This window comes from Salmo trutta, chromosome 22 (genome assembly GCF_901001165.1).
Source record: "Salmo trutta chromosome 22, fSalTru1.1, whole genome shotgun sequence".
Taxonomy (NCBI): Eukaryota; Metazoa; Chordata; class Actinopteri; order Salmoniformes; family Salmonidae; genus Salmo; species Salmo trutta.
In genome coordinates this window covers 41,504,440-41,525,972 of record NC_042978.1, presented here as the reverse complement: position 1 = coordinate 41,525,972, position 21,533 = coordinate 41,504,440, and the positions used below count along the sequence as shown (strand labels likewise).

At 44.8% G+C, this 21,533-nt stretch overlaps 2 protein-coding genes and 1 long non-coding RNA gene across 6 annotated transcripts in view; 2 read left to right on the top strand and 1 right to left on the bottom strand.

The window, feature by feature from the left end:
• LOC115158744 (AP-1 complex subunit mu-2) overlaps positions 1–2,681 on the top strand; it is a 45,440-nt gene extending 42,759 nt beyond the window's left edge. Inside the window, exons 11-12 of the mRNA XM_029708031.1 lie at positions 1,534–1,609; positions 2,072–2,681. Of these exons, the coding sequence (XP_029563891.1) occupies positions 1,534–1,609; positions 2,072–2,094 (99 nt within the window). The 3' untranslated portion in view covers positions 2,095–2,681. The remainder of the gene's footprint in view (positions 1–1,533; positions 1,610–2,071) is intronic.
• Positions 2,682–7,882: 5,201 nt separating this feature from the next.
• LOC115158743 (uncharacterized) lies at positions 7,883–8,089 on the top strand. Its single transcript, XR_003868729.1, has 2 exons — positions 7,883–8,019; positions 8,057–8,089. It is a non-coding gene; the product is annotated as an uncharacterized LOC115158743 (long non-coding RNA).
• A 1,541-nt stretch (positions 8,090–9,630) lies between these two features.
• Positions 9,631–20,862, bottom strand: LOC115158742 (transmembrane protein 125-like). 4 transcript variants are annotated; one of them, XM_029708028.1, is made up of 3 exons: positions 17,928–18,409; positions 17,621–17,822; positions 9,631–11,865 (listed from the first exon to the last, which is right to left on the bottom strand). In XM_029708028.1, exon 3 carries the CDS (start codon positions 11,546–11,548, stop codon positions 10,859–10,861), a length of 690 nt encoding a protein of 229 aa, XP_029563888.1. In that variant the 5' UTR covers positions 11,549–11,865; positions 17,621–17,822; positions 17,928–18,409; the 3' UTR covers positions 9,631–10,858. The 4 variants fall into 4 exon arrangements, with proteins under 4 accessions (XP_029563888.1, XP_029563886.1, XP_029563887.1 ...); XM_029708026.1 differs by lacking the exons at positions 17,621–17,822; positions 17,928–18,409 and adding an exon at positions 20,369–20,862; XM_029708027.1 differs by lacking the exon at positions 17,621–17,822.
• Positions 20,863–21,533: the final 671 nt, after the last annotated feature.

Below are 21,533 nucleotides of genomic sequence, written 5' to 3'. Positions count from 1 at the left end.
ACCTCTCTATGGCCAGGGCGTTACAGGTTTTATTTACAGCAGTAAATATTTAATTTTGGCAAAACATCAATTTACTTTAGGGCAATCCAGCATCCTAACAGGGCACTGTGCACCCACCAACTTTCCTTTCCAATTCACAAAAGGCTGAAACCTGAGATCTGTATATAATGAGGAGATGCTGATGTCTCCACCCTAACAATGGGAGTCTTTGTCCTAAAGGCGGGAAGGCAGATGCCAAGCTTAGGTCTGCATCACAGGAGGTTGGTTGGCACCTTAATTAGGGAGAACGGGCACATGGTTTCCCTCTCTCATTATGTTTAGACCATGTTTTATTTTGTTCCTATTGTGTTATTGACTGTATGTTTGTTTATTCTATGTGTTAACTCTGTGTTGTTGTTTGTGCTGCACTGCTTTGCTTTATCTTGGCCAGGTCGCAGTTGTAAATTAGAATTTGATCTCAACTAGCCCTACCTGGTTATATAGTGAAATAAAAAATAAAATAAATAAAAATAAATGTATCTGATGCTGTCTGGACAGAAATAGTATGACATGCCTTACTCTTTTGTTCCACACAGCATCAGATACATGGTCTACACATACTGAGACAGAGGGGCGCTGTTTCGCTCGCTCAGATGCTTTAACCCTCCTGTTGTGTTCGTGTTAATTCATTCTGTGTTCCTGGTCCAAAATGACCGCCCCATTATAGATGATTATAAATACATATATTTTTACTAATGTTGTGTTCGATCTTTTTATCAACTTAAGATCTTGTGAACATTACAAGTTTTTAACTTCTATTTGCTATTTATGGCCTGTAGGCCTCATTGACCTGAGCTCATACAACTCGTTTTTGAGTAAAAAATTCTGCTTCCACAGAATGAATTGTGAGCAGGGCCTCAAAAAAGCTTTATATACCAGAGCTGCGAGAAAAGTTCTATATATTATTGAAACAATGTAGCGATTGTTTGTGAGAATGCCAACAGGTGTGGTTCCCGTGGTCGAAAGATTCTATTGGGGAAAGGTTGCCGTGGGGGTCGCCATGGAAGCCAAGAAGGTGTGTGTGTGTGTGTGTGCACGCGCTCAAACACACATGCATGTGGGGGTCTGGGAGAGGAAGTGTGTCCACCTGATGAATGGGCATGTGCCTGAACTCAATTTTATACACTAATTGTAGTCTCACCCATTCATTTCTAATGACCGGTCATTGTTGACCAGGAACACCACAGGTGTACAAAAGTTAAATAAAACACCCACAATTTAATGGAAATCATCAAAATGTATTTTGTGTGTTCAAATGCTCTGTGTGGACAAAGTCATGGAACCTTATGACAATTAGATTAAATGAACTACATTTTTTTTCAGAGAGAGAACTTTCTGTCGGTGCGGGTCTTGTTCAAATAAATGATCAATATTTTATCTGGACGGGCAAGGAGCTACAGTAGGGCGGGCCAGGGACCCTAAGGCCTGCCCATAATGTCGGCCCTGGTATGTGTGTGTGTGTATGTGCTGAAACTGTTCTTTGCTCCTCCTCAGGTACGCTATCTGAAGATCATTGAGAAAAGTGGCTATGAGGCCTTACCATGGGTACGCTATATAACACAGAGTGGAGGTGAGACACACACACCATTTCAGCCTGGCAGTGAACCCAGCCATCATATCTATTACCTCTCTCCTGAAGCTGGGGCGAGGGGGATTTGAATGATGCCTTACTGCCATTAGGTTCTCTGTGACACTCTGCTCTGCATGCCAAGGTGGCTATCACCTTTTCATTGTGATCAGCAGAGGGAAAGAGAGGGACGGACGGACGGAGGGAGGGAGAGAGAGAACGAGAGAGTGAAAGGAAGGGAAAGAGGTAGAGAAATAGAGAGAGCAGTTTTGACTTATTGATAAGGGAGTTGTAAGAAGTTATTGTAAAGCCATAATAACTACTACACTGACCCCAATGTGTATCTCAGTCACCCAGAGCCCCAATGCTAATTTGAATGTTAATGTGACGCCACAGTACAGGGGTAGTGTGATGATGGTTAGAAGAGTGTTAATGTATTGCTGTTACATCTTCACTTCTTGGCAGATTATCAACTCCGGACAAACTAAGGGCGAGCCTGCTGCTAGACGAATAGATCGTCACTCTCTCCCTCTCTCTGGGAGTGAGAGACAACAGAGGACAAGGAAAGGGGAACAACTTTCACCACTGTCAATTCTCAAAGGACCAGGTAGTCATCTTGCACACTCTGCAGACATGAGGACCTTCAAGACTCAATTTCCCTTCAGAACTCGACTGTTGTCACCTTCGACCTTTGCTGTGTTACATCATCTGGAGAAACATGTTTTATTTCTTTAGAATAATGAACCTAGTGGTTTTCTTATTGGTCACATTGTAAACATTTGTATAGTTGTATTTTCTTCTTAAAGCTGGAAGAATTCAGGACATTTATGATCTCTGAAGTGTGAACGTTGAAACCTGTGTACAGCACTGATATAAAATGATATCTGGTTGGTGTGGATGCTAGCAGTTGATGCTATCTTGGGGCCAGCTGTAAGCATATAATCCCCACTGTGTCCAATGAGATGAACACCAAGATAATGAATAGGCCTGCATAATATCAGCAGCTGTGTATTACCATATTGTCGTCACAGTTCCTAGACATGTGCTTGTACTCAGCTGACAACTACAAGAAAAAGACTGAAGGAATTCTCTGTGTGCAAATCACAATTATGTAGTGTTTCTAACAGTCTTGTGATACAGACACATTTAACGCCTCAAGGAAAAGCCATGATCAAAATAAGTAAACCAATAATACAGGTGGTCCGAAATGAACAGAATGTTGTTTAGATAGGAAACAAAGTGGACATATCTATGTCAATGTGTGAAAACCTATGTTAATGTGTCACCACAAAACATACACCCAACTTTTCCAAAGCAGCTATTGGTTGGCATGGTTACAGTAGTCTGTTGTGCGTGCCATGCACCACCCCTCATATCAGTTCTGGTTCTCTCTCTGCCAGGGGAAGAGCTCTGGTTCTCTCTCTGCCAGGGGAAGAACTCTGGTTGTCTCTGCCAGGGGAAGAGCTCTGGTTCTCTCTCTGCCAGGGGAAGAGCTCTGGTTCTCTCTCTGCCAGGGGAAGAGCTCTGGTTCTCTCTCTGCCAGGGGAAGAGCTCTGGTTGTCTCTGCCAGGGGAAGAGCTCTGGTTCTCTCTCTGCCAGGGGAAGAGCTCTGGTTCTCTCTCTGCCGGGGGAAGAGCTCTGGTTCTCTCTCTGCCAGGGGAAGAGCTCTGGTTGTCTCTGCCAGGGGAAGAGCTCTGGTTCTCTCTCTGCCAGGAGAAGAGCTCTGGTTCTCTCTCTGCCAGTGGAAGAGCTCTGGTTCTCTCTCTGCCAGGGGAAGAGCTCTGGTTCTCTCTCTGCCAGGGGAAGAGCTCTGGTTCTCTCTCTGCCAGGGGAAGAGCTCTGGTTCTCTCTCTGCCAGGGGAAGAGCTCTGGTTCTCTCTCTGCCAGGGGAAGAGCTCTGGTTCTCTCTGCCAGGGGAAGAGCTCTGGTTGTCTCTCTGCCAGGGGAAGAGCTCTGGTTCTCTCTCTGCCAGGGGAAGAGCTCTGGTTCTCTCTCTGCCAGGGGAAGAGCTCTGGTTCTCTCTCTGCCAGGGGAAGAGCTCTGGTTCTCTCTCTGCCAGGGGAAGAGCTCTGGTTCTCTCTCTGCCAGGGGAAGAGCTCTGGTTCTCTCTCTGCCAGGGGAAGAGCTCTGGTTCTCTCTGCCAGGGGAAGAGCTCTGGTTTGCTGTGTGTAGGCCTACTGTATGAAATCCAGACCTGGTTTCAAATAATATGTTTATTTGAGTATTTGTTATTTAAATACTAATTTTCTGTATATTTGAGTATTTTCAAATGTGGTGAATCAAAACTTTTTTTCAAAATACTATTTTGAAATACCTGGGATAGATGCGTGGGAGTATATTTGAGACAGTCTATTTGAATATTTTAAAATACTTTCCAAATGTATTTCCAATATTCAACTACTTGTTTTTTCAAATAAAAAATATCTAAATACTTACTTCCAAATGTCTTTGAAAGTAATTGAAATAGCCTAAATAGTATGTGAACCCAGGTCGGATGAAATCTCATATTAAACCAGCCATATAAAATAGTTGATTATGAGGAACAGGACAAATATGACTACACTCTTCCAGATATTCTCTCCAGTGGGGGTTTTAATGATTGTGTTTTTCAATCTATTAATATGTTATTTATTAACCTCTGTACGTCAATGGGAGACAAAGGGATCTAGATTGTAAGGTACAAAGTAATTTATTTATTTCTATCTTCACTGGTTATTTCCATCTCTATCAGTGAGATGTTATCAAATGTAAGTCAGGGAACTGGACCTGAGGCCTCTCTCTTGCTCTCTCAATTCAATTCAATAGACTTTATTGACATGGTAAGATTAATGACTTACATTGTCAAAGTATACATATAGGAAAAATGGTGGGACCAACAGCAATAATAATAATAATAGTAGTAGTAGTAGTGGAAATGGGATTACCATTAACAGCAACTACAACAACAATATTAATGAGAATAACAACACATAAAAGCAATGGTAGTAGACCAGTCTCATGACTGAGAAGCCACATGACATGGTATGAAAAACAAAACAAAACGGGAAATATTGTTGACATTACATTGCACTTTCACTGGCTGTCCTTCAGGTTGTGGCAGGAGGACACATATTTGGCTGCCAAAACTGCACATTTTGGCTTTTCACCCAATAAATATTTGATTTTTTTCTTCATCTTTTACAGTTTCAAATTCTTTGTACTGAATGATAATTTTGGGAAAGAAAAATTATCTTAGGTCTGAGTATTTGTCACAGTGTAATAGGAAATGCAGCTCTGTCTCTACCTCTCCCCTGGAGCAGAGTGAGCACAGCTTGTCCTCTCTGAGCAGCCAGGTTTGACTGTGATGACCGGTTTCTATAGCCAGACTGTGCTCACTGAGTCTGTACCTAGTGAGTGTTTTCCTCAGTTTTCTATCAGTCACAGTGTTCAGAAAGTCTGCCACCATGTACCGTCTGTTTAGAGCGAAATAGCATTGAAGTTTACTTTGATTTCTTTGTGGTGTCTTTCCAAAAGGTGGTATATTTTGCTTTTTGCTTTGTGATGATTTGGTTGGGCCAGATTTTCTGAGTGATGTCTTCAGGCTCTATGGGGGTGGTTTGGGTTAGTGAACTGAGCCTCAGAACCAGCTGGCTGAGTGGACTCTTCTCTTGTTTCATCTCTTGACATTGTAGAGCTGTGTGATGGAATAGTTGTAAAATTTGATGGCTCTTTATCTATTCGAGCAAGGAGGGGTTTTTGCCCAATTCTGCTCTACATGCGTTAATTGGAGGTTTTCTTTGCACTTGCAATACATTCTTGCAAAACTCAGCATGCAGTATTTCGATTGGATGTTTGTCCCATTTAGTAAATTCATTATTAGACCACGGACCACATACTTCACTGCCATATAGAGCAATTGGTTCTATAACTGATTGGAACATTTTGAGCCAGACTCTAATTAGAATTTCGATTTGAATGTTCCTTTCAATGGCATAGGATGCTCTTCTTGCTTTGTCTCTCAGCTCATTCACAGCCATGTGAAAGCTATCTGTGTTGCTGATATTTAGTCCTAGATACGTGTAGTTTTTGGTGTGTTCTAATAGAACTGTGTCCAAATAGGATTTATATTTGTCATCCTGATTTCCAGACCTTTTTTGGAATATCATTATATTAGTTATTTTTTAGATTAACGGTCAGAACCCAGATCTGACAGAACCTGTGCAGATGATCTAGATGCTGCTGTAACCCCTCCCTAGTGGGAGACAGTAGCACCAGGTCATCTGCGTACAGCAGACCCTCCTTAGTGGGAGACAGCAGCACCAGGTCATCTGCGTACAGCAGACCCTCCTTAGTGGGAGACAGTAACACCAGGTCATCTGCGTACAGCAGACCCTCCTTAGTGGGAGACAGCAGCACCAGGTCATCTGCGTACAGTAGACACTTGATTTCAGTGTTGTAGGTGAGACCAGGTGCTGCCGATTCTTCTAATGTTTTTGTCAATTCATTAATAGTGTTGGACTTATTGGGCAGCCCTGTTTCACTCCACGTCCCTGAGAGAAGAAGTCTGTTTGCTTGTTGCCAATTTTAACCAAACACTTGTTTTTAGTGTACATTGATTTAATAACATCATGTTTTCCCTCCAATACCACTTTCTATTAGTTTATAAAAAATACCTTCCTGCCAAACTGAATCAAATGCTTTCTTGAAGTCTACAAAACACGAGTAAATTTTGCCTTTGTTTTGGTTTACTTGTTTGTCTATAAGTGTGGAGAGTGTAAATGTGGTCTGTTGTACAATTGTATTTATGATACTGCAGAAAATTTTCCCCAAATTGCTGTTAATGCAAATTTCTCTAAATTATTTGGGTCAAATTTGTCTCCATTTTTATAGATTGGTGTGATCTTGGTTCCAAATATCGGGGAAAATACCTGTAGTGAGGACAATGTTGAAGAGTTTGAGTATAGCAATTTGAATTTGTGGTCTGTATATTTGATCATTTCATTTAAAACACCGTCAGCTCCACAGGCCTTTTTGGGTTGAAGAGTGCATCGTTTTTCCCAAAAGATGTCTTCTGTAATTGGGGTATCCGCAGGATTCTGCTAGTCTGACTGCTGATTCAAGGATTTGTCATTTTTTCTTGTATATATTTTTGTTCTGGGCAAAGTGATTTCTCCCCATATCCCCATTTTGGATCGCCAACTCCTCTTGATGAGGTTTGTTTAATTTATTCCAATTCTCTCAGAAGTGGTTTGATTCTATGGATTCCTCAATTACATCCAGCTGGTTTCTAATGTGCTGTTCCTTTTTTGTTCTTAGGGTGTGTTTGTATTGCTTCAGTGTTTCCCCATATTGAAGGCGTATATTTTTGTTGTCTGGTTCTCTGTTTTCTTTTATAACTTTCTGAGATTTCTCCAATCATTATCAAACCATTTACATAATCTATTCTTTTTGGTTTGCTCTTATATTTCTTTAGATTAGCCAAGGAGGCTAATTTGTCAAATCTAAAGTTTATGTTCCAAACGGCCAAATGTACACCTTCATTGCTTTAGGAGAATGTTAAGGCTAAAAGATTGTCCAGGAGAGATTGTATTTTTTGGCTACTAATTGCTTTTTGGTATTTTTCTGTACTGTTTGCACTTCATCTATAGGCCTGTTTAGTACCATGTAATTTATTGGGCCGTGATGCTTCATGGTTGGGTTCCGCTCTTCTCAGATACACTGTGATTTTACTGTGGTCTGAGAGAGGTGTTAGTGGGCTGACTGTGAAGGCTCTGAGTTGAGGTCAGTGAGGAAGTAATCTACAGTGCTGCTGCCAAGGGATGAGCTGTAGGTGTACCTACCAAAAGAGTCCCCTCTCAGCCTACCATTGACTATGTACAGACCCAGTGTTCCACAGAGCTTCACGAGCTGTTCTCCATTTTAGTTTTTCACTTTGTTATAGTTGTTTCTGGGGAGGTATGTGGGGAGGGAAAGGTAGTTGCTTCCCGGTAGGCGTTTGTCCCCATGACTGTTAATAGTGTCTAGTTCTTCTGCTGTTCTAGCATTCAGGTCTCCACAGACCAGTTCTTTGCCTTGAGCCTGAAAGTGACTAATCTCCCCCTCTAGAATGGAGAATCTCTCTTCATTGAAGTAAGGTGACTCTGAGGGTGGAATGTATGTGGCACAGAGGAAGATGTTTTTATCTGTTAAGATAGCCTCTTTGTTGATTTTTAACCAGATAAAGAATTCTCCCGTTTTGATCAATTCAATTGAATTAGTTAGTTCAGATTTATACCATATTAGCATTCCCCCTGAGTCTCTGCCCTGTCCTGAGTCTCTGCCCTGTCCTGAGTCTCTGCCCTGTCTGATTCCTTTTAATTTAGTGGATGGTAGGATTATCTCCCTATAACCTAGTGGACAGCCAGTGGAAACATCACCTCTGCACCATGTTTCCTGTAGTACTACAATATCAACATCATCAATTTCTTTCAGGTAGTCTGGGTTTCTGCTCTTTAGCCCAAAAGCAGAGGACTTCAAGCCTTGTAAATTCCAACAAGCAACGTAAAAAGATTTCATAACTGTGTTTTCTTTACCTTCAAAATGATATACACTCACAATCCAACAAGAACTATTAAAATAGGATTTTTCAATTAACGTAAACTCTTATGCAAATGTGATTTGTTTATCATTTAAGATAGCATTTGTGTCGTGCGACTTGGGTGGATAGTGTGAGGATGGTGGAGTTCTTGTGCTCATCTTAGCATGACCCTTGGCCTATCACGTGAGCATAGTAGACTCAGCATTTGTTTAATGTCACTCATTTGGTTGGTGGAGGCTGGGCCAGTTGCTCCTCTCACAGACTGTGCATAGCTCTGCCTGCAGGGTTTTGGCTCCTCCAGGTGTGGGTCTGCGGTGGGGGGTGGTAGGCCTCGTCTGGGTGGGTCTGAAGCTGGTGTGGTCTGTGCCGTGCTGGCTGTAGTGGGCATTGAGGTTGGTGGTTTGCTCACGCTCTCCCTGAGCAAGAAAACCTCCCCCTCCAGTTTGGTGAACTCATCCCTCATGGCAGCCATGGTGGTGAGGAGGGCCTGAGCCTGCTCTGCACTCAGGGGGTCGCTCTCCTCCTGGGGCGTGTCCTCCACTATGGTGGGAAGAGAGGTGCTGGATGTGCCTTTTTGGGTGGGGAGAGTGGGGGTGCTGGTGGAGTTTATCTCTCTCTCTGCTCTCCTTAATGGTCTGAAAGTCTGTTTCAAACAGCCTAATGTTACTTTGCACCATGACAGTCCCAGTCTTGTAGAGGTTGATTGTTATCATGGTGCTGTCAGGGTTGTCTGTCTATTTGACTTTCAACTTCCACCCATTACAGATTCCTTATTTCTTTATGGATGGGTAGTGAGAGCAGACTGCTGACAGTCATGCATTTGGTTGGTCAGGGAGAAAGATGAGATGACTCACATCACCGTTTTTGTAGAGGTCTGCGAAAAGGGTTTCTGGCCTCCCCTTTAGTTGTTTTTGTTTAAAAGCTTTCCTCGTTGTGTCATTTTTGGCCTCTGGAGAGTAGAGAATGGACTCAGCGCTGAGGGGGAGTGGGGACATGGTGCCTGTGGGCTCTGCTACTGCTGCTGCTCTGTTTTGCTGTTTGTCTGCTGCTGTCGCTAGCTAGCTCTAATTTAGCTCAGAAACTGGCAAAACAAAGTGAAAAATCTTCACACCGAAAAAACAGAAGATATGTTTAAAGTTAGAGTCTGTGCTCCTTTTTGGTTTACTCACTCAGTTTGGTCATTTGATGTAGTTGTATTAACTCCCCTTGCTAGGTTTGTTCTAGCTAAATCTTTCTGGCTAGGTTTTTGTGGTGTAGCTAGCTAGCTAGAGTCAAAACTTCTTAACTTGAGGCGCAAAGTGACTTTTTTTCTATTCTGATTGAATAGAGTTGTTGTTCATCACTTCTTGTCTTGAATTATTTTTAGATTTGAGTGTTTATCACATTCTAAAAACAAAAAAACTGAAATAAATCAGGAGCTCACATTGAACATGTCTGTAGCTCTTCCTCTCTCTTTCTCTCTCTCATCACTGTTTGTGGCTGTCGTCTCTCTACCATACGTACACAAACATACCTGGCACCACCTAGAAGGCATGTCCTGCATAGCAGTGCACAGCAGAGACCAAGAACAGTCCCTTGTCAATTAGGGATTGCACGCTGTACTGGCTCATTGCACAGTCACTGCCAATGGTGTGTATGTGTGAGAGGGTGGTAAGGGTGAGCCGTACTGGGCGATGCCAGCCCTTTTACGATCCACAGCCTGTCCATTGTCCCAGTGCCCAACCATCAGTACAACAACAATGGCCGCCTCAGTGACCCCTATTGTCTATGAGCAACAGGCCGCTCACATGCACTGCCTGATAAGGAGGCGCGAGGGCCAGACACACACACACAAAACACACAAACACACAGCAACTTAAATCCAAGAACAGCATCCAAGCACATAGACACTTTGTTTAATGAAACCACATTGTACCCTTTAACCATGGCAACAATGCAGGACGTTCTCCTCAGATTCCTGGTAAGCGTTGCAAAGCAAAGTGAGTGATGACACAGCTTGCTAATGGAGGCCTTTGACCACCCAACACTGCTGTAAACCTGTGACATGAAAAGGTGACAATGTGTTATTGATCACTTTATCACTTTGATTCAGTTTGGAGATGCTGAGTACATTATTCTATGATATGATTCTTTCTTACAGCAGCCTTTTCACCTGCTGCTTTGTAGTGGATGATATTACATTACATTGGACCCATTGTGAATCATTATCTCTGCACTGTGTTCAGTGTCAAGTGTCTGTGCAGTGTCACAGGTATTCTCTTCATTCCACGTCATAGAATGGTGCTCTGCTGGGCTCATAAAATGGCCCATGCTTGAACCATAAAAATACAATGTGTTGACACAGCTCTGTATTCCACAGCTCTGTATTTCACGATCCTGCAAAATTCCATTGTTTTAAGAACCACAGGGGTGCTGTGGTAATCAACAACTTATTGAACATATAGTGGCTTTCCAAGATGGCCATTATGCTCAAATGCCATTTTCAAATGTGATGTCCATTGGTCCCTCCCTGACAGCAAGGTGGATGTGGCCCACATTCAGAACAAACGTGGCCCAGAAACTACAAAGCCACATACCTCAAACCAGAGCTGGCCAATAAGCGCCAACCCTCCCCCAGATCAGATCTGGGCCATATGAGTGTCGCAGTCATCTCCTGTCTGGGCTACCTGTCCCATCCCATGTCTCTGGTGGTCAGGTCAGATGAGGTTAGCCAGGCTAGAGGTGGTCTCCCTCCTACCCTGGTCCATGTGTCGTCCAGAGATAGTGAACAGCCCCACAGCCCTGTCCCTAAACCTCTGGCCCGGCCTGGTCCTCTCCAGCAGCATCACCACCCCTGTATACACCCCTACCCCCACTACCGCTGCCCCCCCTCCAGCTAACAACACCACCCCAGAGATGTACATATCGTTCAGGGCCACGCCCGGCTGGGGCATGTGGTACTCCAAAGCCAGCTTCAGCAGCACAGCCCCACAGACCACCAGACACAGCCCCGTGATGAGAACCACTAACAGATCCGACAGCCCTCCGCTCTTCAGGATATCGATCCGCCTGCGACTCCGCACACAGTTCATGTCCTGCACAGCCGAGCTCAGGAGCTGTTTGAGGAGGACGGCCAGGGCTAAGAGACACAGGGCCATGCCCGCTCCCATGCGCCAGTCACTGGAGAAACTGGTGGTGGTGGAGAGGAGGAGCACGCCACCCAGGCCGCAGCCCAGGATGAGGAGGACCGCCACACAGTAGCACAGCAGGGACTTGGCCGGGTCCCGGAACCACCACAGCTCCACCTGTTCATCCAGAACACTGCGCTGGATCTGAGCAGGGTTGGGACCGGCCGGCTGGCCACCCCGCGACAGAGGGAAGTCCTCCAGCTCTGGCATCCTGATCATCCCAGCCTGACGGACACGCTCACCAGAGAACTCTACCAGGACACAAGCTGAATCACTGGAACTCTCAGTAGAACGCCGTTCTTTTTCTCTGGAAATCTTGAGTGGATCTCAATAGAGTCTTCAGTGGATCACAGCAGATGGATCACTGGACACCTCACCGGATCACAGTTCCTTCTCACTTGATTACAGGTCCTCTTGGTGGATCACTGGTCCTCTTGGTGGATCCCAGGGTCGCTCAGGTAGTCCACTGCACTCTGAGAGGATGCCCTGCCACTGAACCCTCAGAGCTCAGGGACCAAACGCAGCCTGATGGATACCTGGGGAGAGGAGAGACAAGGGACATTAGAGCCATCTGCTGACATGCACGCAAACACACACGCACGCACGCACACACACAGACACACGCACGCACGCACACAGACACACACACACGCACGCAGACACACGTACGCACGCACACACACACACACACACACACACACAGAAACACACACACAGAAACACACAGACACGTTGCTGAATATGCCATCTTTAAAGCAGGGCTCTAGACATTAGAGATCCTGCCATATCACAGAGGTATCCTGCAAAGAGAGGTGTTTGGACTGACTGAAAACATAATGCTGAATATGCAACCTGAAAACCCCTCTCCCTTCTTAGACGTGTGTGTGTGTGTGTGTGTGACAGAGACAAATAGCGTGAAATAGAAGTGTGTTTCTGTGTTTGTGTTGGTTATTAGATTAGCAGCTGATAGTGGCCTAGCATCTTTATGGTGTACTCCTGTATGTAGATCAGCACCCCCCCGTAGGCTAGTTTAGCCACTCCGTAGGCTAGTTTAGCCACCCCGTAGGCTAGTTTAGCCACCCCGTAGGCCGTAGGCTAGTTTAGCCACCCCATAGGCCAGTTTAGGCACCCCGTAGGCCAGTTTAGCCACCCCGTAGGCCAGTTTAGCCACCCCGTAGTCTAGTTTAGCCACCCCGTAGGCCAGTTTAGCCATCCCGTAGGCTAGCTTAGCCACCCCGTAGGCCGTAGGCTAGCTTAGCCACCCCGTAGGCCGTAGGCTAGTTTAGCCACCCCGTAGGCCAGTTTAGCCACCCCGTAGGCTAGTTTAGCCACCCCGTAGGCCAGTTTAGCCACCCCGTAGGCCAGTTTAGCCACCCCGTAGGCCGTAGGCTAGTTTAGCCACCCCGTAGGCCAGTTTAGCCACCCCGTAGGCCAGTTTAGCCACCCCGTAGGCCAGTTTAGCCACCCCGTAGGCTAGTTTAGCCACCCCGTAGGCCGTAGGCTAGTTTAGCCACCCCGTAGGCCGTAGGCTAGTTTAGCCACCCCGTAGGCCAGTTTAGCCCCCCCGTAGGCCGTAGACTAGTTTAGCCACCCCGTAGGCTAGTTTAGCCACCCCGTAGGCTAGTTTAGCCACCCCGTAGGCCGTAGACTAGTTTAGCCACCCCGTAGACCAGTTTAGCCACCCCGTAGACTAGTTTAGCCACCCCGTAGACTAGTTTAGCCACCCCGTAGGCCGTAGGCTAGTTTAGCCACCCAGCTCTCTTCCTCTGTGTTGTGTGCCACCTCCTGTTTATTCCCCTGCGAGGTGATATTTCTAAGATGGCAGCGCAACGCTGACTACAGCCCCCCTCACAACAGGGCTCAAGTATAACTCCTTTTATCAATGGGCTGTCCCTGTAGTCCCAGCGACTCTCAAGGTCAGGGCACAGACAGCTTGTCTTTAAAAGTCTGACAGCCCCTTTACTATCAAAGTCAACAGCGCGAGCAGAGGCACTGAGCGAGGCGAGCACAGAGCAGCAGCAGCTCTCTGACAGGAATTACAACTGTCCTCTAACAGACCTGGTCTAGTCTGCTGACACAAACAGAACACTACTAGTCTGTCTGAGCCTCCAAGCAGCAGGTTGAGCTGAGTCCTCATCATCAACACACAGGGATCATCACACTGAGATATGACACACAGTACAGCTGAGTCAGAAGGTGTTCACATTAGGTGTGAAGTGAAGGGATACTAAATAACAGAGTGCATTGTGTTTATTGGACTCCCGCTTCTCCACGCCGTTTCAGTTCATAATTATGAGGTGGATGTGTATACGAGGTGTACAGTGTGTGTGTGTGCGGGGGGTGGGCAGTACAGTGTGTGTGTGTGTTGTTGAGTCACTAATTAAATCCCAGCAGGTTTGGACCTGATGCCACTGACAGGTATAACAGGAATAGAAGGCAGTAATTGAGGTGACATATGAGCTGGATGAAAACAATACAAACACACACACACACACACACACATATAATTGGCTTTTCTCTCTCACACCAAAACACACATTCTTTTCTCTTACACACACACACACACACTAGTGCTGAGCGATTAACAAAAACATTTTCTGATTATTAAACAACTATTTGATTGACGTTGGTTCAATTACTTGAATTCCCCAACGTAATCCACACCGAGTCCATTTAGTTTGGTTTTCTTGTGAGCTCAACATGTCATTTCTCTAGTGAGAAATCCTATCAAGCACGAGAGACATCAAATCAAGAACGAACTGTGGGATGCTGTAGGGAGTTTTCAATAGGCAAATATTCAACCTAGTTCAGTGCAGAAAACGTGGTAATTACCTACCGGTGTTGGGGAAATTACTCTGAAAATATAGTTTGCCAAGCTACCAATTACTTCACACTGAAAGACATTAAGCTACCCTTAAGAAAAATATAGTTCACTTAACTAGAGTTACTTTGAAAAAGCAGTTCACTACATCCAAACTACACTACATGGCTAAAAGTATGTGGACACCCCTTCAAATTAGTGGATTCGGCTATTTCAGCCACACCCGTTCCTGACAGGTGTATAAAAATCGAGCACACAGCCATGCTATCTCCATAGACAAACACTGGCAGTGAAGTGGAAACTTCTAGGAGCAACAACAGGTCAGGAGCGAGTGGTAGGCCACACAAGCTCACAGAACAAGACCGGCGGGTGCTGAAGCGAGCAGCGTGTAAAAATAATTTGTCCTCGGTTGCAACACTCACTACCGAGTTCCAAACTGCCTCTGGAAACAACGTTAACACAATAACTTTTTGTCGGAAGCTTCATGAAATGGATTTCCATGGCTGAGCAGCCGCACACAAGCCTAAGATCACCATGCGCAATGCCAAGCATCGGCTGGAGTGGTGTAAAGCTTGCCGCCATTGGACTCTGCTTCCCCATCTGGCAGTCCGACGGATGAATCTGGGTTTGGTGGATGCCAGGAGAACGATACCTGCCCCAATGCTGTAAAGTTTGGTGGAGGAGGAATAATGGTCTGGGGCTGGTTTTCACGGTTTGGGCTAGGCCCCTTAGTTCCAGTGAAGGGAAATCTTAATGCTACAGCATACAATGACATTCTAGATGATTCTGTGCTTCCAACTTTGTGCAACAGTTTGGGGAAGGCCCTTTCCTGTTTCAGCATGACAATGACCCTGTGCACAAAGCGAGGTCCATACAGAAATGGTTTGTCGAGATCAGTGTGAAATAACTTGACTGGCCTGCACAGAGCTCTGACCTCAACCCCATCAAATGCCTTTGGGATGAATTGGAACTCCGACTGCGAGCCAGGCCTAAATCACCCAACATCAGTACCCAACCTCACTAACGCTCTCATGGCTGAATGGAAGCAAGTCCCCGCAGCAATGTTCCAACATCTAGTGGAAAGCCTTCAGAGAAGAGTGGAGGCTGTTATAGCAGAAAAATGTGGACCAACTCCATATTAATGCCCATGATTTTGGAATGAGACGTTCGACGAGTAGGTGTCCACATACTTTTGGTCATGTAGTATATACAGCTCTGGAGAAAATTAAGAGACCACTGCAAAATGATCAGTTTCTCTGGTTTTACTATTTATAGGTATGTGTTTGGGTAAAATGAAAATGTTTGTTTTACATAAACTACTGACAACATTTCTCCCAAATTCCCCCCAAAAAATGTGTCATTTAGAGCATTTATTTGCAGAAAATGACAACTGGTTAAAATCACAAAAAATATGCAGTGTTGTCAGACCTCAAATAATGCAAAGAAAATAAGTTTATATTTTTAAACAACACAATACTAATGTTTTAACTTAGGAAGAGTTCAGAAATCAATATTTGGTGGAATAACCCCGATTTTCAATCACAGCCTTCATGCGTCTTGGCATGCTCTCCACCAGTCTTTCACACTGATGTTGGGTGACTTTATGCCACTCCTGGCGCAGAAATTCAAGCAGCTCTGCTTTGTTAAATGGCTTGTGACCATCCATCTTTCTCTTGATCACATTCCAGAGGTTTTCAATGGGGTTCAGGTCAGGAGATTGGGCTGGCCATGACAGGGTCTTGATCACATTCCAGAGGTTTTCAATGGGGTTCAGGTCTGGAATGTGAAATTTAGCTATTAAACAACTATATTTCAAGTTAAAATTAGGCAGGTCTGATGCCAAAAATGAAAAGAAATTCTTGCTTACTTCACCCATATTTTATTTTTGCATAAAAAGTAGTGTGTAGTTTCAGTAGTTAGCTACACCGCAAAACATTTAACTACTCAAAACACTACCAAGATTTTGAATTTAGCTCAACCACCACCAAGCTACTGCAAAATTACTAATTGAACTACATGTAGATCACTACTCCCCAACCCTGTTAACTACAATGACCAGAATCTATTTAGCCTATTCTTCCTGGAACTGCACACGGACCGTATGAGAGAGGAATGTACAACACAGCAACAACAGAGATAGACAGTTTGGGACGTATAGCTTTACTAACCGATTGACAGTTGTAGCAGACAGCTCTGCAGCATGGGCAGCTGTGGCCACCCAATGATCAGGGGCTGCTACCCTTTCCGCTAGCTAAGGCCGGGGAGCTTGGCTTGTTGGGGAGCACAGGGATAATGCTAGATGGCTGTTTGGCTGCTACTGCCTGAGCAGAGATGAGATGACGACTTTAAGAAATGAAATAATGAAATCATTAAATAAAAAAGTAATAATATAGTAAATGAATGTGAATTCATTATTGTTAATAAGTGCTAAGCAGTAATTGGCAGTCACATCATGGGGCTCATTCATTGCTTTATTCTGTGTTAGAGACAATGAATGTTCTCAATATTTGGCTTTGGAATTTCAATTCAAAAGCTCAAATTATTTCAAGCTCATATTTCATAATTAATAAAAAAAACTAATATTTTGTATTTATCGAAACCAAAATTGAAAAAGGGGATTGTTTTAAACCGAACCGACCTCAAAAAGCACTAATCGCTCAGCCCTAACGCACACGCCCTCTCTCTCCTCATTCTCCCGTCTAGTTTAGAGGCTTTCTGCCTGCTCTCTTATCAGAGCTGATAGGACCTCTCCTTCACATCACACAGATTACAGAGGCCTCATCATAAATACCTTCATCATCTGCTCCTCTGTGTGAGCTATTCTCTAGTCTCTCTCTTCTGTATTTAGCAGACAGGCACAGAGGCAGACAATGACTTCCCCCAAACGTCTGCAGCACCTAGCAAGGTTGATGACGGTTATGTGCAGAGCAGCATATTTCAGTTATGCAAATTCTCTGTGATAATGATGATGAAATCCCACAGATAATCGTAAACCTTGAGACTCCGTAAGACCTCTTTTTGGTTCAGAGTTTTTTAGTCTGAAGGTCGATCTGTTGGTCGACTCGACAGAGGAGCTATGCTTTATGGACACTGTATTCCCCATGTTATTTGGCCCTGCTGAATTCATCCCACCAAGTCATTTGTGTCTAATTTTATGTTGAAGTTCTGTTCTTTTAAAATAGGAATGTGCCATTATAATCAGTCTGTAGATCAAGTATTAATGGGTTCACATAAGAACATAATATCCAGTAAAAAATAAAGAAAATGGTAGTTGTTTTACTTCTGACAGGAGATGAGAGCCAAGGGAGCCAGACAGTTGCAGAGGCTTTGCTTTGATCTGCAGTCAAACGGCTGAAACTGCTTGCCCCTACTTCCTCTCTGCAGGTTTTGAACCGACACACCACTCCCTCCAATCAGCAGGTGTTTAAAGAGGCCTTTAGAGCTACCTTTAGAGCTACCTTTAGAGCTACCTTTAGAGCTACCAGCAGTACTGAGGGATTAATTAATAATTAATCCAGGCCTGAGAGCCCAGGCCAGCCAGAAGGGAAAGAGGAGCAGTCCCCGACAGGATGGAGTTTCATTGGCTTTCAGTAAACTGATGTCACGTTCCTGCACTGGTCCTGGTCCATCAGCACATTCTCATACAGTCCAAGCAGGCATGGAATGGGACGCCTACAGAAAAAAGTCTGATGGTGTTGAAGTCTCACAGGCAATGAGTTAGCTGACTATGACACAAACGGGGTCCTCGCCGAGGTCCTGTTGTGTGAATGTGTTTACCTGAGGCCCTTGGAGAGGATGTGTGGCCAGGAGTTGCCGTGGCAACAGTGCCTCCTCTTCCTGTTCCTGTCAATGGGTGGTCTCCACGGGTGACGAGAGGGGTCAGGGTTGGCACCATCTGTTTTTGCACTGGGCATCAGTGCCAAGCTCCATGAGTGCCGGGAGGCTGGTGCTGCTAGGGGCTGGAGGCAGGCAGGCGTCTGGGGATGAGGCTAGGCAGGGCTGGATGGAGGCGTGGCGGGTGGAGAGAGAGAGGTTCTGAATGGTTCATTATTCAGGCAGTGTCTATGTTCCTGTCACAGTCCAGCCAGTCAGGGGCCTCGGGACCCTCTCTGTGGCCAGGCACTGTGAGGGGACAATTGGCAGACTCACCAACTCAGTTGGGCTTAATGCTATTTTAATTGTGGACTGTGTGCTTGATAGCAAATACTAATACAACTAACAGCACAAGGAAACACTTGTGCCTCCCCCGCTGGTCTCCCCCCACCTCTCCCTGTTCTCCCCCCTGGTCCTGATGTTGTTTTCAATCTCTCTTCAGCAGGACCTAGTGATGTTGACGGTGATGTCACTACCCCTCTCAGCTTGCACTGACTCCCTGCAGAGACCTCAGACACCTGGCTCTACAGTAGCTTGCCTGCATCAGTCACAAACTGGATGGAAAGAAGAATAGAATAGATAAGAACAGAATTGAAAAAAGAAACAGAACACCAACACAACGTAATCTAAACCGAGTCTGACATTGTTTTGCACTTGACTTTTCATTTGCATACAGTATTTTCCTTCCTTGAATGCAGACGGTTTCCTGTCCTTGATGTGGTTTTGCTGATAGTTTCTCCTATAGCTGCCCCCTCGGATATACACTCTCCTCTCTGTAGTGGCCAGCCTGAGCCTGCCTGCCTGCACCGAGCACAGCTCCAATATTAAAACCCTAATCAAATCACCAATTAACATGCGCTCGCGTCCCCCTTGCCTCGCTCCATTCTGCTGACGACAATAAACATGTTTACTTTTTGTTGTTCGCCATTTTTTATTATTATTTTTTTGTATGGGTTCGAAGGCGGACTTCAACATATTCAAACATCCCTGCTCTGTGGGAAACCGGAGCCTGGGTTCCAGATAGAACCTGATCCTCACAGGGCCGGGTTCTACACTCTCTCTCTCACCCTCCCTCTTGCTCTCTCTCAAATACATGGTTTCCTGGCATTATTATGAGCCATCCTCCCCTCACCAGCCGCCGCTGACACACACATGCATGCGCTTACTCACACACACTCCCTCGTTCCCTCACCTGCCTTTTAGTTTCTTGGTGAGACTATGTTATGCATGTTGATCATGAGATAGCAGAGAACTACAGTGGAGAGGTCACTCACTCCTAGGTAGTTATTTACTGTTACACAACAATATGCTAGATGGATTTTTCACAACATCAGTGACCTTTGTTTTGTATGGTATATACAAGTGGAAATAGCTACAGCAGTGTTTAGAGATTGCGGCCAACACTAAGACTTGGGTCCAAAAGTTAAGGTGTGATGTGATATTGGCAGGAACTAGTTACAGTATAGGAAATCCTGGTTGGCCTGAATAAATAAAAAACTGGACAGTTCAGTCCCCCACAAAACCTGTTACACCCATTCTGTCTGGCAATAAAAGGTTCATATTTATTCAGCTATTTCAGTCTTTACAGTTTCACAAAATGTGTCTGAATATGGATGAAACTATAATTGTGTTATTTGCATCATGGATGTAAGAATAGTCAGGAGTATGTTTTTGAATACATTACTGTTTTTTTATGCAATGTTTAATGTCTCTTATGGTCAAGGGTCAAGTCAGGCTCGAAAATATGAATTAAAACTTCAGTCAAACAGCTAATAACCATGATTAAACTTCTGGAAATTAATACCTTTATGAGGGGAAGGACCAAGTAAGTGACCAATTTCCCACTACTAAATGTTGACAAATTCTAAAATTATGAGCTTCACTGTCCTTTCATGGGAGATATCTATCAGAAAATATTCTTCGAGTCTTTAAGAAAATACAAAGGGCTATTTGTATTCAATGTGGCAACTGCAGTGAGCTAAACTCTCCAATGTAGCCTATCCTTGCTCTATGGGATGATTGTCTCAACAGTGTGGTGACAACAAACACACATTACCTATGGCTTTTATATGTAACACTGTCATAATGCTATATCTGTCATATGATGACCTGTCATGAGGACAGATCATGACACGTTATGACAGTAAACTAGGCTATTTATATTCAGCTCAAATATCTTGCTTGATAATTCAAATAAGTAGCTAGCCTAGAACAGACCTATAAAAGGTGGAACAATGTCAAGAAAGTTATATAGCCTAGTCACCTTCAGGTGGCTCGGCTTCATCAAATCGAGCGTGTGATCCATGCACTGTCTAGCATTTGTATTCTGTCTATATGCTGTTTACCTGTGCTGGCACATTCCCTGTCGCTATTCATCCCCGAAACGGAACGACTCCACAAATCTCCGTTCCTGCGCCGGGAGGCATTTCCAAATCCAAACCATATGCCGCGCGTTTGGTGCGTGAAAGGACGGTTTGAAACAGTATAGTCTCAATAATCAACATAATTCTGACTAGACTGACTTCCTTTCTCCGATGTGGAGCCTCCGATGGTGATTGTGTGTGCCTCTCGCTCACTGAACCGTGCGCAGGTCTATCGGACTTTCCCGGTTGCAGGTGTGGTCACCGCACGCAGAGGCGACGCCGGTTGGGAGGGGAAAGCGCATCCGTAGGCTACAGAGCAGCGCGCGACCTTTCGCTGGCGTCCCATGGGGAAAGCCCGCGCGCCTGCCTTAAATTATAAACACTTCTCATGAAGGGGGTGTGCGCCGTTGGGATAGCACCGAGCAAACAGACTAAATAGATTTTCCCAGTACTTTTTAAAGTCTAGAGAATGATAGGCTTACCGTTTGTCACTTCCCATTATGGTGATAATAAGAAATATCCTACCCGTTGACAAACAGGTCCCGTAAGTAAAAACGCACGCACACGCATGAATAAAAACACAAATATGCTAGCCTACTGACAAGCCTATAGGAGTAGACTGTTTTGCATACACAACAATGTCAATTGTTCTTGTTAATTTATAGTTTGTCATAAAAAAATCCATAATTTCCAGTCTGACAATGCTTTGATTTGACCCTGGCAATAACACCCTCCATTCAGTTTTGCAAATCACAATCTCATTTAAAATATATATTTATGCTAAATTAACCCTCAAATATGAATTGTTCCCCTTTTTATTTACAAGTCCCTTAAAATTGGTTTGGATGGAGGGGTTGGGTGGTTATAAGTTGATTTGGAGGGAGGGTAGCTTGGCGGTGGAGGGGGGTCTGAAGGGGGTTACGAGTTGATTTGGCGGTGGAGGGGGGTCTGAAGGGGGTTACGAGTTGATTTGGTGGGGAGGGTAGCTTGGCGATGGAGGGGGGTCTGAAGGGGGTTACGAGTTGATTTGGAGGGAGGGTAGCTTGGCGGTGGAGGGGGGTTACGAGTTGATTTGGAGGGAGGTTAGCTTGGCGGTGGAGGGGGGTCTGAAGGGGGTTACGAGTTGATTTGGAGGGAGGGTGGCTTG

Coding starts and splice junctions, on each gene's coding strand:
- LOC115158742 (XM_029708026.1), bottom strand. CDS start 11,548: ATGATCAGGATGCCAGAGCTGGAGGACTTCCCTCTGTCGCGGGGTGGC.